This window comes from Charadrius vociferus, unplaced genomic scaffold, assembly GCF_000708025.1.
Source record: "Charadrius vociferus isolate BGI_N301 unplaced genomic scaffold, ASM70802v2 scaffold317, whole genome shotgun sequence".
NCBI lineage: Eukaryota > Metazoa > Chordata > Aves > Charadriiformes > Charadriidae > Charadrius > Charadrius vociferus.
This window is the reverse complement of record NW_009649193.1, coordinates 396375-413821: the sequence shown is the minus strand read 5'-3', so window position 1 is coordinate 413821 and position 17447 is coordinate 396375. Positions and strand designations below refer to the sequence as shown.

Below are 17447 nucleotides of genomic sequence, written 5' to 3'. Positions count from 1 at the left end.
AGTTCAGCTCCAGATTCTCATGCCTTGCTTTAGGGTGTCTGTAAGGAGATTTCTGTGCATTAGCTGGATGTTTGACCTACCAGTGTAGTCGTTGAAGAACATGAGTAACACTAAGTACCTAATGCTACTTGAGATGTTCTGGAGCATGCAGAAGCTGCATGGAGCGGGTAGACATGACACAGAACCAGGACGACTCATTCCCTTCTGGAGCCACAGTGGGAGGACAGGGTGCCTCAACTGACTGAAGACACTTCTGAGTGGCCAACTGAACCAAGCTGTCAGCCAGCGTGGCCAAGGGAGTGTTGGGAGTGATTCAAGTGGCCACATAGATGCTGAGGTGCTTCTTTAGACCTTGACCCTGTCTAGTGTACAAATGATGTCATTTTGGTTGCCTCCTGAGGTTCTACAGTGGAATTTGGTTAGAATGTGGGGTTTAGTTAACAAAAGAGTTGAGGAAAATGTCTTCTTAGTACAAATACTAGGGATCTGCTAAAAAAAAATAAATAATCAGAAATGGACTTTTTTTTTGGGGGAAACAAACATGTGTGTTTTGGAAAAAGTGAACCAAATACTAGGGATCTGCTAAAAAAAAAAATAATCAGAAATAGACTTCTTTTTTTGGGAAACAAAGATGTGTGTTTTGCAAAAAGTGAATTAAGTGCACCTTGAACTAAGGTAGAAGCTGAGAGTAGACATCAGTGCAGACAGCTGGGCACCCCTCTGCAAAACTTGCAAAGGCCAAGAATTTCTTTTGTTCAACTCACAAAATTTGCAAACACAAATTCTCCTCTTTTAAAAGACTCTCTCCATTTTCTATTGCCTTTTAAACAGGAAATTTAATAGAGATCCATGGGAAGACAATTGCTGGAAGATATGAGACTCTGGACTTTGATGTGGATTATATTGATGGGTAATTGTAGATAGGCTGTTATCTGACCCGATCCCTGTAAATTGGCATTTCTTCCATCAGCCTCCTTGACAGCAATAAATTGCAACCAGTTGGCCCAGAATTGCCGTTTACTTCCTTTGTGGTTTATTGCAGCTCATGAGTTGGGCTCCAGCAAACTTTGTTAATCTAATTGCAACTGGTCCATTAAGCTAGTTGGTTTGTTTACTGGCAGCACAGTCAATCACAGCTCAGTGTGAATTGTACTGTAATTGCGTCTGGTTGCTGTAGATTTTATTTTGGCTAGCAAATTAAAATTTAACTAATTAAAATAATGTCAGAATCTAAAAGTTAAATAAATTTTCCCTTCCATTTGCATTTCTTGAAAAACTATTAGTTTGAAACAGATGCTCTGGTGAGTCAGAAGACAAAGCAGAAGTATTTTGAGACAAAAGGCTTTGTTGTTCTCTGCTTTAAACCCTCTCTGGTCACTTCCTTGTTCTCAAGGAAGGTTTGATTTTTATTTTCTGCTGCTTCTATAGTTACAAGCAATAGAGCAAAGCAGGTAGATTTAAAAAAAAAATTACTTCAGGCCAGCAGCACTTTGAGCACAGTGAACCCAAAACGATCATGAAAGCTGACCTGCTGTCTGTCATATGTATTTCCACATATATGGAAGAGTTCGCAGATACTGCTGAGTTATGATTTCCTTGCACTTGTGTCAATGGCAGGGAAGAGCTAAGCCAAGGTGGGTATTTAAAGATAAACTTTTAATCTATGGTTACTGTGCTGGCATTTTAAAGATTATTTCAGGAGTTGGGGAAGTTGTTTATTCTCACTAGTCAGAAGTTTTACTTGCAGCAGCAGCAATTTGACCACGAGATGCTTTCTAACTGCTTTTCAGGCTCAATGGAAATACCCCTTGCTAAATAACTAAGTTCACCAGCATAAATGAAAGTCCAGTGCAGAGTCCTGCTGTACCAGCTGCACCCATTCATCAGCCCTACTTTTTTGCTCACTGGATGCACATTAGCATCCTGTGTTCGATATTAATTATTGTTTTACCTGTCTCTAGTGGAACTGTGAAACCTTTGATCCGTGGGAAGAAAGGCTGCTCTGTCTGACTGCAGGCTGGATGTGCCTGCGTGCTCCATGGATAGATTACTCATTTACAGTTTAACCTCATGACAACCGAAAAGGAAATGGCTTCAAAATCTTAGCATACCAAACAGGGTCACATCATAGCTTCATGTGATTAATTTGCCCATTTTTGGTGGGTTAGTAAGTACGTACCAGGTGGAGACTTGGACTTAGTCAGAGCAGTTTGTCACCCAGTCATGCTGGTTCAGGATTTGAAGAAAAAAAAAAAATAATCAATTTTTTATACTTCCGAGTGTCTTCTGCACCCTTTTCCATGCTTTGTATGGGATGCTACGGTCCAGTAATGCTGAACCAAACATTTTGCAGCATTGATTTTTTTTCTATTCATCCTTAAAAGGAAAGGCATCTCAACACCAGCAAGCTGTATTAATAAAAGCAAACTCTTGATAAAACCTCGTATAACTACACTCTGAAGCATGGGTCACAGCAAAGTGTTTGCACTACAGGTTTTAATTGTGTATTTTCCTTCATTGCCTGTTAGTTCTCAAAGAATCATTGCCAACCTTTGCTTATGATGCTAATTACTGTAAATTTATTGCTCCTACCTGATTCCTCCTCCCCAGTGGAAGCTGCCCCTTGCCTTATTGGTTCTTTAAGGTGGGGATACTTAAATTTTGGTATTAGGAGCTTAGGTGATTTCTAACGGAGGTGGTTGATAGTGTTTTTCCTCAATGAAACAAAGAAATGACTGAGCTGCACCTTGAAGCAATATGGCCATATGAGCATGATGGTGCACTTGGGCTGCTTCTGGAGGGTGAGGGTGGGTATAGTCCTTCTGGGGCTCACGCTACCCACCCTTCCTTACCGGGAGGAGGTATCGGGTCATTCAGAGCTAGCATGGGTGTCGAAGATGGTTGTGCCGCAGTCTTTTCAGAGGTGCAGTTCCCGCAGTATTTGGGGAATATACTTTGCATGTGAAGAGATTAGAGTTTGTCCAGTTTTCTAGGAGGCTAATAAATCCTAGATACAAGTGAGGGGAAATTCCTGTCCCGTTTGAAAATATTGGCTGCTGATTTTAACAGGATCACTATTTCATTAATGAAATTTTGCTGTATCATCTCTCATCTTTCCTGTTTATTTTTCGCCTAGGCCAGCTGTCCTTGTGGCAGAAGGAGATGGATGGATGAGTCTCTGCTCCTTTGCTGACAGGCGAGCTGGAAACATGTCAGTTCTTGACTTGCCTTTGGTTTGTGTTGGTGCAAGGGTTCAGCACAGTTTGTGCACAAAAAAAAAAAAAAATATCTTGGCTTTTGAAGAAGCTTTTCTGCTTTGACTTCAGATGGAGAGGGACCATGGGGAGTTGACCATATGGTCTGTGAGGTGGGGGGGAGTGCTGTGGCTCTAGCCATAACCAGGCAGGGCCAGGGGCTGTTCTCTGCCCAGAGATGATACTCTGTGCTCTGACCACCTCTGTTCCGTTCAACTCTTTAGACTCCAAAACAGGATAGCCATTTCCAAACTCCCTGTTGACCCTGGCCAATGCAATGTCTTCAGTCATATATGGAGACTATGGATTCTTCATATATTCTCCATATATGGAGAAAGGTGGATTAGCTGACCTGGGACCAATTTGGGCAAGACAATGTCTTCAGTCATATATGGAGACTAATTTGAAAGGTGGATTATCTGACCTGGGACCAATTTGGGCAAGGAAATCTCTAAAAATTTCACATGGCAGATGCTTCGATGCCTGGACCCCAAAACTGTACATCAATACCAATAAATGAGTCCTTGTCTTCTGTAAGTTGCAGGAGACCCTTTAGAATGTTGGTTCTTGCACACTGTTGAATTACAGAGAAAAACATGGACTCTGCAGCAGCGTTTCTTTTACGAATGATGCACTTCTCACAGTGTCTGTGAGCCCTGCAAAAAGAAGGCTGCTTTTACGGGGAACAAGGGGAAAAAAACCTGCTCCCACAGAAGTCAGTGCTAAGCCTCCTGGGGTCCTCAGTGGGCCCTCTTATTGCAATGTAAAATTCCTCCTGGCTCCCAAGAGGGGTACTTGTATGCAAATGTGAGCTGATGATGGGACTTGCTTCGTTCCTTGGCTCCAGAGGGTTGAAGCAATGCCAGCATATCTGGTTTAATTGCTACCTGCTCCTTTTTACAGATTAGGGGCATACAGAGGAGCAAGTAGAGGGGAAACGCCTTTGTCCTCCTATTGATCCTCACCATGTGCCCAGAATTGTCTGCCCTCAGCTTTTATTTCAAATGGGGTTCTGAAGGTCACTGACAGGATCAGCTTCTGGAAATAAGGGTAAGGGGGTCAAGCTGGAGCACTGTGTGTTCCTGGGAGGCATCCTCCTAAGATGCTGAACTTGATCATCAGTGGGGAGATAGGTTGTTCCTCTCCCATCTCACCTGTTTCTCAGCTTTGTTTCTAAAGGCAGCCAAGCGTGACTATCTTAGTTGTGGAAGTCCACATCTTTTCTTTGATGGTTCTCACTGTATTTCGCTCTTTTTGTTCCCAAGGCTCAGTGAAGTCCTTTGTCTCTCCACAGCTACCCTATTCATGCAGAGGATGGACTTGGGACCCTGAAGTGCCGGGTGGAAGGGAACCATATAGGTTGGTGAAAAGGGATGAAAATCATGGGTTATTCCTGCAGCTCCAGAGGGTAGAGAGAGGGTGTCAATCATGAGTTCCTGCTCTGCCTCCAAAGTTAGGAATGCACCTCAGGGCTGAGTCCACAAAACCTGCTTCGTCTCAAGGCTTACCAGTCTTCAGCATAACAACTGCCATGATTTGCTGGATGCACAGCCTTGGAGAAAAAGTGCAGTGCTCAGGTGAAGCCATGACATGATGCGGACGTTGGTGGCAGCAAGAATGTGATTTGGGGTCTTTGCTCACTTTACGCCTTTTAATTTAATCCTTCTTGTATGTGGTGGGCCATCCCTTTATGGCTTTACTAGAGGAATAAATTGGATGCTCCCTTCTATTCACAGTTTCTCTGGCAGCAGGTTGGATCCATCTCATTTTTCCTTGATTCCAAGCACTCTGAGGAAACTTCAGATTTCTTTCCAAGGCTTTGTCTGAACAGCAAGCTTCCTGCTTGGGGAAGATGATTTGAGTTAAATATATAAAGTATAAATTAATATCTAGTTCTCATGTAGACACTGATATCTGGGATCTCTCCAGTGGGGTGTCAGAGATAATGGAGGCCTTGAAGGAAGTCTACACCTTCCTAGCATAGTAAGTGAGGTCAGATAGGATCCACATGACACAAAATACTTATCCTTAGTCAACCAAATCCTGCTCCTGAGATTTAGCTTGCAGGTTCAGATACATAACTGTAGGTAGCTACAGTATAGTGTCTACCTCCAATCTAAGGTTCTAAGCTCACATCCAGTTCAATTCCTGCACATGCTGCCGAAATCAGCACAGTTACACTGTTACAGAAATGCAAGGAGAGGACAATCAGACCCAGGATACCCGGACAAGGTTTGGTAGGATGTATTCTTCATGGAGCCCTCCATGCTTCTGCCATAAAGCATATTACTTTTCTCCCTTCCAGGGTCCCACAATGTTAGCTTCTTGGTGTTTAACAAAGGAAAGTGAGTAAAAGAATCTTTTTTCTTTCTTTTTCTGTGGTTTTGCATGCAAACACAGCTGCACTTGGGTCCAGGATAAGTGCATGAACTTTTTACTGATTCTTGTGTTTCATGGGGGTTGGACTAGTTGATCTCCAGAGGTCCCTTCCAACCCTAACCATTCTGTGATTCTGTGATTGCTTAGAAATGAGGTTTTGCTATCTTGAGATGGTGATCATCAGATTAGGAATGAAAAGGGAGAATGTTTCTCCCCCAAAGCATCTCTGTGTTGGGGTTTTAATACCTTAGCTTCAGTGCCCAAATCATAAGTCATCTGTTAAGCTGAAGCTGAATAAAAGCCTTTCACTTCGCTTTTAAATCTTCATCCAAATGGGAAAGAATTTAGCCGTAAAGGAGGTGCAAGTGGGTTTTTACACTGTCAAAACCATACTGTACAATGGGACAACACTTAAAGAGTTTCGGCCATGTAATTGAGTGTCTCGAATCAGTGCTTCAATGTGCTGGTGAAAGGTGTTGTTGGTCCTTGTAGAAGTGTTCCACTGTTTCTCTGGAGAGCGAGTGTCCAGCTCTGCAAAAAGTTGTACTTTAACTTAAATGGCCAAGGATGTCTCAGGCATTTTCTCTCTCTTGCAGGTCAACGGTACACAAAGGTGCTTGGCTTGTCAGTGCCAAACAGGAGCTTTTCTTGTATCAAATGCATTCAGGTACTGCACAGATCCACCTCACTGCCTGTTATGGCTCCTGGTAGTCCCAGCATGGTCTAAGAAAAGACCCCAGGTTGCTCTTCCCAATGATGTATTCCTGTTGTGTCCTTACTTTGAGTATGCCACTCCCCTGGTATGGGCTTGGCCACACAAAAAGCTGAAGATCAAAAATTTCAGAAAGAGCAGATTTATATGCTAAGGCTGGGTGTGCTGCCACGGGCTACATCCCCAGAGAGTTAGTGTTCCTCTTAGACAGTGATATGTCCGAACTCTTCTTTTGGACAGCCTAACCTGAGACAGTCAGCCGGGGAACAGCAGTATATACAGCAGGGTTTGAGTTGATGTTATTTTATTGTTGTTCTTTTTCCTGTCAGGTCAGTTGGAGACTTGAGGTGTTGCATCTAGAGAGGCCATTCCCCCTTAAATCACAGCATATTTGTTAAAGTTGAGATTTTAGAAATGCAGACTTTAGGATGGGATAGATCCCATATCAACAACAAGGAGGAGATAATGTTCAGCCACTCCAAGGACTGAGTTCTGGATAAATCATGAATGGCAGGTTACTGCACCATGAGCTTAAAAAAAAAATAAATTAAGGTATATGAACAACAGTAACCTCCATGTGATATTTCCAGCTAGATTGTAGACAGCAGACAATGAAATCCTGAGCACCCACTCAAGATTAAGGTCATGGGCAAATAGTGTCCAAGATTCATCAGGGCCATATGCCCACCAGCTAAAGCAGAAGTAGGGGATCAGGGACTGCAGAGCACTTGGCAGCCTTTGACCTTAGTCAAGCTAAAAGACCACTTGGTTCACCTGCACAGGTCCCCAGAGAGGTCCCATCAAGTTCTTGCCATTAAGTTGGTTGAAATTAATATAATGTTCCTTATGGGCTATATCTGAGAAGCTTGGGTCAAGACATAACCAGAGCATTATTTGTTTTGCCTTTTTTAGAATATAACCAATAAATTTATGCATTTTTGCATATTGTTTATAGCATACAATTTGCTTCACCTATAAATTCAAGTAACTTTTTTAAAGATGGGTAATTTTATGTCAGTTTTTATTTACAAATTGAGTCACAGTAAAGTGAAACAACCCTGAACGGAGCTGGCTATTGGCTGAGCACGAGCAGAAACAAGATCTGTCGAATCTGTCCAGTAGACAGTACTGCACTTGACAGTAATCAATACTGTAAAAGTAAAGTTTAAATATCAGATAAAATAAGAAAAATGCAGATCTGGAAAGACAACCCTTATATTTTTATTAGTTGTTTTTCACAACTATACAAACACAATTGTGTAGTGAAACTGGGACACATGAGTGCAAAGTAAATAAATGTCATCAAAGAGAAAAATAGGTTTCCAGTGTGGAAGGGTATGATTATAACAGAGATAAAATCCCAAAAGATTCTTGCAGTCATGATGTGGACATTCAGATATTCAGCTACATCCATTTGTCCCTGAACCCTAAAGGACAATTGGAAAGTGTCTAACCTACAGTCTAAATTGAGAGGAGAGTTACACGCAGTCAAAAGGATTAAAACAGTTTTAATTCCACCTTTTTTTTTTTGCAGGGCTGCTCAGTAGTACAGAATCTACCAGCTTGCAACCTGAGCATGACAGATGCAGCCACTGCTAAGTAACAGTGCAAGCTTTACAGTATTTCACCTGTCATGTGGCCAAGTCATCCTTGTTGTTCATTCCTGGTGTAATCCCAGTGGCTGCCAAAACCCCCGTGAAGGATCAGTGGGATTCCTGTTTCATTCACGGGAGCCTGCTCCGGCTGGAAACAGTGCAAGTGCACCGCTGGCTCAGACAGAAATAGGGCTGGGATTAACCTTTCCAGGGCTTGTTTTCAGATTCCCCTTTTCCTTCCTCTGTAGAAATAGCCTCTGTGTTCCCAGCCGGTGGGAGTCTCGGAGGTGGCACCGATCTCACTGTCACGGGGGATTTCTTTGAGGAGCCGGTGCAGGTCACTGCTGCAGGTAAGAGAACAAATGTATTAAATGTTTGTTTGGGTTTTTTTTTTTTTTTTTTTTTAAATACAGGGCTCATGGCCCTGGACAAAACCCAATTGATGTTGATGGATACCAGTGCGGGAGCTGTAGGACTCTCCATCAGGAAGGTCCAGTTATTCTGACTGTGGGCATGAACTGTTTTGCTCGCTCGATAGTAGGAGCCCAGGCTTTTCACAAAGTGTTGACCCCTTTTGGAAGAAAGATGGGTTCATGCTGCGGCTCAGTTGTCTTTGCAAGTCTCACACAGCACATTTGTCTCCTTTTCCTGCTGCCAGGTGTCCCCTGTAAAGTCAAGCACGTCTCCCCCCGGCAAATCAGATGCATCACTGAGCCTGTTGGCAAGGTCAGGAGGCTTGGTGCACCCCAGCCAGGTACAGTGTTCAAATAACTGAAGATGCAAACAAGCAAACGCTCAAATGGGAGTGGAGGGCAGAAATTGTTTGGTGATGAAAGCAACCAAGAAATAGAGTTTTCCAAAACGCTGTCTGCTTCAGTTTCGATCCAGTTTCTCTTATGTTTGGTAGGGAGGAGGGCCACAAAAATGATCAGAGGGCCGGAGCACCTCTGCCATGAGGAGAGGCTGAGAGTTGGGGTTGTTCAGCCTGGAGAAGAGAAAGCTCCAGGGACACCTTAGAGGGGTCTTTCAGTACTTAAAGGGGGCTTATGAGAAAGATGGGGACAAACTTTTTAGCAGGGCCTGTTGCACTTGAACAAGGGGTAATAGCTTGAAACAAAAAGAGAGGGGATTCGGACAAGATATAAAGAAATATTTTACAATAAGGTTGGTGAGTCCCTGGCCCAGGTTGCCCAGAGAGGTGATAGATGCCCCATCCCTGGAAACATTCCAGGCCAGGTCGGACGGGCCTTTGAGCAACCTGGGCTGGTTGAAGATGTCCCAGTGCATGGCAGGGGGGTTGGGCTAGATGGTCTTTAAAGGTGTCTTCCCACCCAAATTATTCTATGGTTCTATAACAAGGAAAGGCAAGGTGAAGAGCTCAGCCCACCACTTGCAGGTGGGTGATGGTGGGAGGAAGGTGAGCCTGGTGTGTAGGGCTGAGGAAAATGAGGGGAAAAAAAGTACGGATAATATTTAGAGGAAGGATAGCCAAGCTAGAGCTACTGCAGAGGGTTCTGGGGACGCTGTTTGAGTGAAGCATTGCAGCAGGAAATTGTTGTGGCTAAAATGAGGCTTAGCTCATCTTCACTGTGGGTCATCTCAGTACCTTTTCCTGCAAGAGCAGACACGTGAGCTTGGTTGGGTGCTCTGCTCTCTGCGGATTTCCCTTCTTTCTGGTGGAGGATTTCAAGGCAGAACAAATTCCCTAAAGTAAGATCTGTGTTCTGTCTTGGACTGCAAAAAAGAGCCAATTTATTATTAAAATTTTCTGTTCTGGCCTGCCTCCTTACACTACTGATTCTAGTATGTGCTCTGGGATTTTTATTGGCTGCTACTGAGAACGTTTTTATTTTAACTTTCTAGGAAACAGAGGGCTTCTCTTTGAAGTTTGGGATGACGCCTCTGATCTGACAGAAGCAGGTCCTGGATATAGATGGCAGTTTGTACCTAATGCCAGTTCCCCAGTAAGATTTCTGTCTGGGGCAAAGAAGTCCTTCAGGTACTCGATGATCTTAAAAAGAGATGAAGCCATGGCAATCACCTTTAGCAGTGAAAGGTGTAGCAATAACACCTGACAGCTCTTTATAGCAAAGCCTTACTGCATAGCTCCTATACATCAAAGCAAACCCTCTGCTCTGAGGTCCTTTTGAAGCTCAAAATATGCAGCAAAGTGTTTTATTCTTCCTCCTTTTGCTTTCACTCAGTATTTCTGCTCTGCCTGGCCTACGTGTGCTGAAATACCATGAAAGAAATTGCTGCGGAGGTAGAAGGAGCTCCAGTTCGGGGCTGTCTTGGGCTGGAGCTCCAGCCAGATGTGGAGGGCCAGATCCTCCGCTGATGTTGGCAGCTGCAGTGCGGGCAGAGTTAATGGAAATAAACCAATTTGCCTCAAGCTGCGAAAATATCTGAAGTGTGTTGGTGCCCATTGCCTCTTCAGATAAATCCTTGAAAAGCTGTGCAATATGCATGAATGTTTTCATTTTTCTATCACTTCTCTGTTTTTCTCAGTTGATCTTATGTGTGTGTGTGAGCCTTTTCCTGCCTGCTCAGGGTTAAGACTTTGCTTGAGAAGCAATGAACAAAAGAGTGACCAACAACAAAACCATACTTATTTTCATGGATATTTTTTTCCTTTTTGAAAGCGTCTGTAAAGCATAAATGACATTTAATGTGAAAAAGGGTCATTTTGAGATTCCTTCAGTTTTAAAATCTCTGAGTTTGTTTTGTTATAACTTGGTCTCGCAGTCTTTCCTTGTTACTCAGTGTAAGTGCGAAGGTGGGGTGTGGGGCCGGGGATCTTTTGCAGTAACTCTTTTGTATGTCATGGATGTTCTACTTTTGCTTAGCTCCAGGCTTCGTGGATTTTTTGTGGCTCCTCAGACCAACAATTACACCTTCTGGATTCAGGCAGATGGTCAGGCATCTCTCTACTTAAGTTTGTCCCAAGATCCAGAACATAAGGTATTACTCTCGGCAGAGGAAAAAATTAGATCAGGGTAGGAAATGGTTTTAATTAAGGTCATAACAAGTGGGAATTTACCCAGTGTGAATTGGATTACTGGCTCTTATTATGAATCTGTTGCAGAGTGAAATCTGTATGATTGTAATTGATGTTTTACATTTGCCCTATCAGCTCCTCAGCTCATGAAAAACTCACTCTTGCAACCAGACTCTGTCTTTTCCAGAAGTCTTTTTTGTTAGTTCAGCACATCACCAACGAACTGTGCAAGGGGACCTGGAGGTTTGCTGTCTGACTTCCTCAGTTTGCCTCTTTTTTTTGCCTGTTGAAATTTTGCCCTCTGAATACATTGGGCCTTCTCTTCGTAAAGCTGAGATGATGCTATAAATGAAGGTGATCTGTTTCTCTGGGCTATTCTTAAGCCAAGTAACTGAACAGGGCTAGTAGAAATATAAAGGACTTCTTCTCTATTAAAAAAAAAAAAAAAGGTAGCATTGCTGGTCTTACTAATGGTAACATACCCCATCTAAGAAGGCTGTAGGCATAGTTCGTTTTTTTGCATTTGGAGGACATGAGATGTAGAACTGAAATCATCCATGAAAAGTTGCATGGGGAACTGTTATTAGGGTTAGAGTCAGCCGTAAGAGTTATCTTCTTTGTGGTATTGAACCCTAAATCCCCTTTCAGATGATGACTTTTTCCTGTATAATAGAAAGGAATGTGTCCTTGTTTAGGACAAGAGGGAAAGGGCACCAAGTTGAGCGCAGGAAGTTCCATCTTAACATGAGGAGGAAATTCTGTCCTGTGAGGGTGGCAGAGCAGTGGCACAGGCTGCCCAGAGAGGTGGGGGAGTCTCCCCCTCTGGAGCCATTCCAAACCCGCCTGGACGCCATCCTGTGCCACTGCTGGAGGTGCCCCTGCTCTGGCAGGGGATGGCACTGGGGGAGCTCCAGAGGGCCCTTCCAACCCCCACCAGTCTGGGATTCTGTGTCAACCATCAACCCACTGCTATCAGCTGTAAACACAAGTCTGTTTTTTTTGGAGCTGTGGTGTCTTTTGGGGCTGGAGGAATGTCTCTGTAACAGAATGATTTGGTTGGTCTGGACACAGGTGAGAATAGCTTCTCTTCCTGCTGGCAATTGGGAGTGGTCTGAGAACTGGGTGAAGAGCTGGAGTGAGCATTGGCAGCCAAAGTCCCAGAAATTTGAGCTAACTGCTGGTTCGAGGTACTACCTGGAAGCGCTGCATCATGGAAAGGCACCCAGCAATGGGATGCAGGTTGGAGTCCAGATACACAACACTTGGCTGAATCCCCATGTGGTGAACAACTACTACATTGAGAGACATGAAATTCGGGCTCACGCCTTGCGTCTTCCAGAAGTGCAGGTCAGTGCTGTGTGCTTGACTCTGGGAGCTGGACTAGCCCTGACTCAGTTGACACAGATGGCAGCCAGTCCTAACTGTAAAGGCTTTGTCGGTGCTGGACACGAAAGTGTGTTCCCACCTTGCTTTTAACCTGCTGAGACAGTTGATGTGAATGGCATCATGAGCTGAAGGTGTTCGTGGCTTTTACACACGTTGGTGGGCATACGTAAACATTATGGTTGTGTTATAATGCAGTGCTCATCAATTGATGCCATATGTGACTCTTTAGTCTACTCAATGTGTTTAAGTGTAAGCAATGCTAACTCCCCTCAGGTTTCATCTCACTCATTAATGCCTCACCTTGTTAACTAATGCTAATTAATACAAGTTTGGAACAGTTTTATTTCCTTCCCCTCCCCTTAGTGACAGCACACTCAAAGCATGTGTTTGCTCAGTCTTACATTTCAATGACTTCCCCTCCCCTTAGTGACAGCACACTGAAAGCATGTGTTGTCTGCTCAATCTTACATTTCAGTGGGATGATAGAAACTCTCAGCTTGGTGAAGTGCTCAGCAATGAGGGAAGTTTGTCCCGGTGGTTAAACCTCAGAGCCACAGGTCAGGAGCTTTAGGGACCATTTGTGGCTCTCAGCATGTCTGCACAGGTCATGTATCCCTTGTGCTCCTGCTAATCTAGGAATGAGAGCCCAAAGCTTGTGTCAGGAGAGACCGTGGAGGACAAGAGGAGTTTAAGAGCAGCTGAAGGGACTCTTGATTTACAGAGGCTTAAAGAGGCAAAATGTTGGCCGTAAAACCCTCCTCAATAGAAGATACCAGGTTTGAAGTTTGTGCGTCTCATGCAGTTTGTATCTGTTTTCATTTATTTATTTGCTTCTTTCCTTGCCAGATGTTGACTGTGTCTGGTACAGGGTGTTTCAGTATCTCCCGGAATACCATATCCCGCAGAATGATTCCCACAAATGCTACAGCTCGCCAGGTAGGCATCATTAAACTCAGACACCCAGTCCTCTGCTGGGGTGTGATTGATCATAAAATCACACAATGGTTTAGGTTGGAAGGGACCTTGAAGATCATCGAGTTCCGACCCCCCCTGCCATGGGCAGGGACACCTCCCACCAGCCCAGGTTGCCCAAGACCACATCCAGCCTGGCCTTGAGCACCTCCAGGGATGGGGCCTCAACAACCTCTCTGGGCAAATTCTCTTGATGGAGCTCTGGTTCTAGACAGCAGTTAAGTGTATCAGTGTAAGTATATCTCAGCAGAAGCTGAGATAAATGTTAGATGATGTAGGGGTGCTTTTTTGTTATCGGGAGTGTGTCGTAGTGGCATTTTTTTGGGGGGACTAACTCCCAGGTATTTTCTAAGCATATTAGAGCATCTTATCTTGGCCTGTCACGTGTGAAATGAAGTATGTGGTATCTTCAGGTACCAGACCCTTGGACTTCTCCTCTAAGACCGAATGCGTAGTGTACAGCTCTTGCTTCAGGCAGGAGCTCTGATCTGGTTTCTTCAAAATCCCATAGTCTCTTGATGCAGTAGGTGGTCCCTGTCAAAACTATGCTGGGCGATAACTCCATGATAGTTGTTGAACATCGAGTCAACACAGCTGGTGGAGCCTGGAGGAGCATGCAGATGCCCAGGCTGTGATATAGCTCATGTAAAGAATCTGCACCTTTCTAAGGAGGCTGCTAGATGCCTAAAGGATACTTCACACCCCCTGAAGGGTATTAGACCTAGAAGTTCATTCTCCTTGTTCAGCTGAATTTCATTTTCTAACATTTGGCTGCCTGCTTAGTCAGACCTGCCTTGACACTGGTCCCTAGCCGAAAAATGCAGTGATGACTTGTGTGTTGAAGCTTTCTGCTAAAATGAGCCAGACGCCACTGTACTGTGACTGCTTTTCCCCTTTCTTATTTTTTTTAAAGGTGCAAACAGCAATAGAGGAAATCCTTTCAATAGGATGTGGAACTGAGCCAACTTCTGCTAAAATCCTTTTCCGCCATGGCTTTGAGAAAGAAGGTAGTGATCTTCTGTGACAAATAAGCAGTGTTTACTGTGAGAGTTGATTTCCTTTTATGAAGTAAATGTACTTGAAACTTGTAATGATGGTAAATGTAAGTTTTTAATGTGTTTAAGTACACAGATTTATGTTTCTCAGCTATTCATTATTTGTATGTATTCTGATGGGCGACTTCATGGAACTAATATTAAAATCAACATGATTAATGCAATAATGAGAGCTTCTTTCTGTAATACGTTGCATGACTCAGCCATATTGCAACACACTTTTCAAATCAGGTGATATATTTTGGTTGTTACAGACATTATGAGCAGAGACAAAAAATGCAAGTTCTGGGGCATGTGAAATTATTCATGTTTTGGTATGTCTGCTGGGGAAGCAAATCTGGTGTAGCTCATAGCTACAGCTCAGGTTGTGGAAATGGCTGATTCTGACTCTGGAACACTTTGTTTTCAGTGTTTCTTGATGGCTGAAAGTGAAACAATGCAAATATCTGTGGTATACTTGACTGGTCAGGCAAGGTGCAAAACATCAATTGCTTTTGTAAAAAAAAAAAAAAAAGATTGATAATAATTTTCTAACATAAAGGTATTGTGCACATCAGACAGTTACTCTATTTTATATATCTGACAGCAATAATAGTATACTAATCCTGTGCCAGAAAGTAGATGATTGCCTAGAGACCTCATATCACATCCTCAAATTCAGTACAGACAGGGAACAGGTCCCAGCCAGTAATACGTATATTTAGTGATTCATTCCTGCAAGTAGAGGAAAGCTATTAATTAACTCAATTCTGGAGGGACAGAAGATTTAACCAAAAAAAATGGGAACAGCAATTGGACATTCTTCATCTAATTATGTGATCCCAAATCTACAAGTCTGCCAACAAAAAAGAGGAAAACCTTGAGCTAAAAGCCAATGATGGTTTAACAGTACAATGGGAATAAAAATTTGATATATAACAAATAGAACAAAGGAGAACTTGAATTTTTGAATTGTAAAATGTAGAAAATACTAAAAGACAGCAGAACAATGGTGAAATTGTGGTGAATGGATGGCAGAAAATTAAAAGAATAGCCACTTACATTCAGACCTGGGGTCCATCTCACCCACTGTCCTGTCTGCAGCAGAAACCCAAATGAATGCCAAGGGAAAAGTAAAAACTGGATGATTTCGTATAATAATCCATCATTAATTCTCCCCAAATAGGAAGTATTTTCAGCTCAACTTCCTGAGTGGTGTTTTTTTTTATTTAATTACCTTCAGCGGTTCTTCCTTCCCTGTACTTACACAATCTCCCCTTGAATAGAGCTGAACTACTCCATAGTTTCTTCCAGTGAAGATTTCAACAGGTCCAACACCTGTTGTGCAAAGAACCACAGCTACCTCATTTTGATTGTTTTTTGGTTGTTTCTTTTTTCAAACTTTGCTACTAGCTTCATTTGGCAGGCTCTATTTCTCCTACTGGAAGAAAAGGTGAATTGTCAGTACTTACTGATGGAAGAATATATCTTATGTACCAGGAAGAAGAGAAATCCTAGGACTTTTTCAGCATCATTGTTGATAAATGAATGGAACAAACATCCCAAAGGGGAAAGTGAATTCACTGTTGCGCTTTATACATCAATTTCCAGCTTTGCCTGAGTGTTTTCTGGAAAGGAAGGGTGGATTTGGTCAAACATACTCTATGTGGCTAAAGACGGTGTAATTTGCCATGAGGTTTTATGGTCAGAACAGTAATCTAACGATCCCTCCTCCTATCTTTTGGCATCCTTAGGCTGGGGAACAATTGCCCTGCAGATGTTCACCATTTACCCGGGGTGGGAGTGGGACTGTTTGACAAACTTTGGATACCCACTTTCTGTATTTTCATGAATCACTGGTGTCTTCTGAATCATTTTCAAGACTCTCTTGTTTTTTTGGTTGTTTTTTTTTTATCTCTGTCAGATATGAAGGGCTTCATTACCACAGGACACATCGTCAGCGGTACGGAGCCTTTCTGCGGGAGGTTCAGTGTTCACAGACCGATCCAGCTGGTGAAAACTTCCCTGTCAACTCCACCAAGATATGATCTTACTGAATACACACATGTAAGTGGCTGTTCTTGATGAGTAGGTTGCACTGAGGAGTAGATACTCAGAGCCTAATCAGCGTTATGGATTCATCTGGTCTGTTTAGATTTCTAGATCCACAAAGATTCATGTCTTTGGACTGTTCTTGTGGATGAAGTAGAGTGTCTTTTATTGACTGGGTGGATAATTTGAGATCTCGGAGGTGTAGATATTGTTTAAGACATCTGGCTGCTGTCCACTCCTGGGGATGCAACCCTTGCTGAGGGAAAGGAAAAGGTGGGGTGGTGTTGGGAAAAGATGGAAGCTGCAAGGGTGACCACTTCTTGACAAAAGGAAAAAAACTTGTTGTCTGGAGGTCCACTCTTGCGCACTTTCCTGCTCATCTCCTACATCTATTTTTAATAGGAAAAAAGGTCTTGATTTCAACTCTATCACCCTTTCTTTACCACCTGGGGGCAGGCAAATAGTTGGGGAAATAGGAAGCAGATGGGAGGGAAAGACTTGTCCCCAAAGCCTCCTGCAGTCCTTCCAGAGTCCTCTCAGTTCCCCTTCACAGACCTCTTCCAGTTTTATTTCCTCACCTGACACCAGTCACAAACGTTGCAAATCAAATCAATTCTTCCAGATTCTTGAAATCCCTGTTGGTACTTCCCAGCTATGTTTTTCCCCAAAACCCCACTGAAGCCTAAGGGGTCAGTTTGACACTAGGTTGTAGCACACAGGTCACCCAGATGCCATGCACTGTCTTCTGTAGGTGCTATTCAAGGCAATTGGGTCTTAAACAGTTGCCTGTGGTTTGATTTGTGATTTTTTTTTTCCCCTCCATTTTTGCAGGTGTGCTTTGCACGTAAAGGCTATATGAGCAATGCTTTTCATATGTCAGTGTCCTACACCAATGTCTCTTTACGTTCAGTGAAGAGGAACCTCACCTGCCGATGGGATTTCAATGAAACTAACTCCAAAAGGTATCCAGACACTTGTAGTTTCCAGACATGTCACTTTCCGTGGTAAGAAGGCGTACTAGGAAAACTGGGAGAAGTCAGTTCTTATTTGTATGGAACAAGTTGT

The 17447-nt window shown here is 43.2% G+C and overlaps 1 protein-coding gene across 1 annotated transcript in view; it reads left to right on the top strand.

Moving 5' to 3' along the window:
- The window catches only part of PKHD1 (polycystic kidney and hepatic disease 1 (autosomal recessive)), a 272152-nt gene that overhangs the window by 7896 nt on the left and 246809 nt on the right, over window positions 1-17447 (top strand). The window contains exons 6-19 of the mRNA XM_009888974.1: window positions 832-910; window positions 3137-3211; window positions 4549-4613; window positions 5560-5599; window positions 6230-6300; window positions 8189-8290; window positions 8599-8694; window positions 9804-9939; window positions 10787-10901; window positions 12010-12285; window positions 13171-13260; window positions 14210-14303; window positions 16255-16397; window positions 17214-17344. Of these exons, the coding sequence (XP_009887276.1) occupies window positions 832-910; window positions 3137-3211; window positions 4549-4613; window positions 5560-5599; window positions 6230-6300; window positions 8189-8290; window positions 8599-8694; window positions 9804-9939; window positions 10787-10901; window positions 12010-12285; window positions 13171-13260; window positions 14210-14303; window positions 16255-16397; window positions 17214-17344 (1513 nt within the window). The remainder of the gene's footprint in view (window positions 1-831; window positions 911-3136; window positions 3212-4548; window positions 4614-5559; window positions 5600-6229; window positions 6301-8188; window positions 8291-8598; window positions 8695-9803; window positions 9940-10786; window positions 10902-12009; window positions 12286-13170; window positions 13261-14209; window positions 14304-16254; window positions 16398-17213; window positions 17345-17447) is intronic.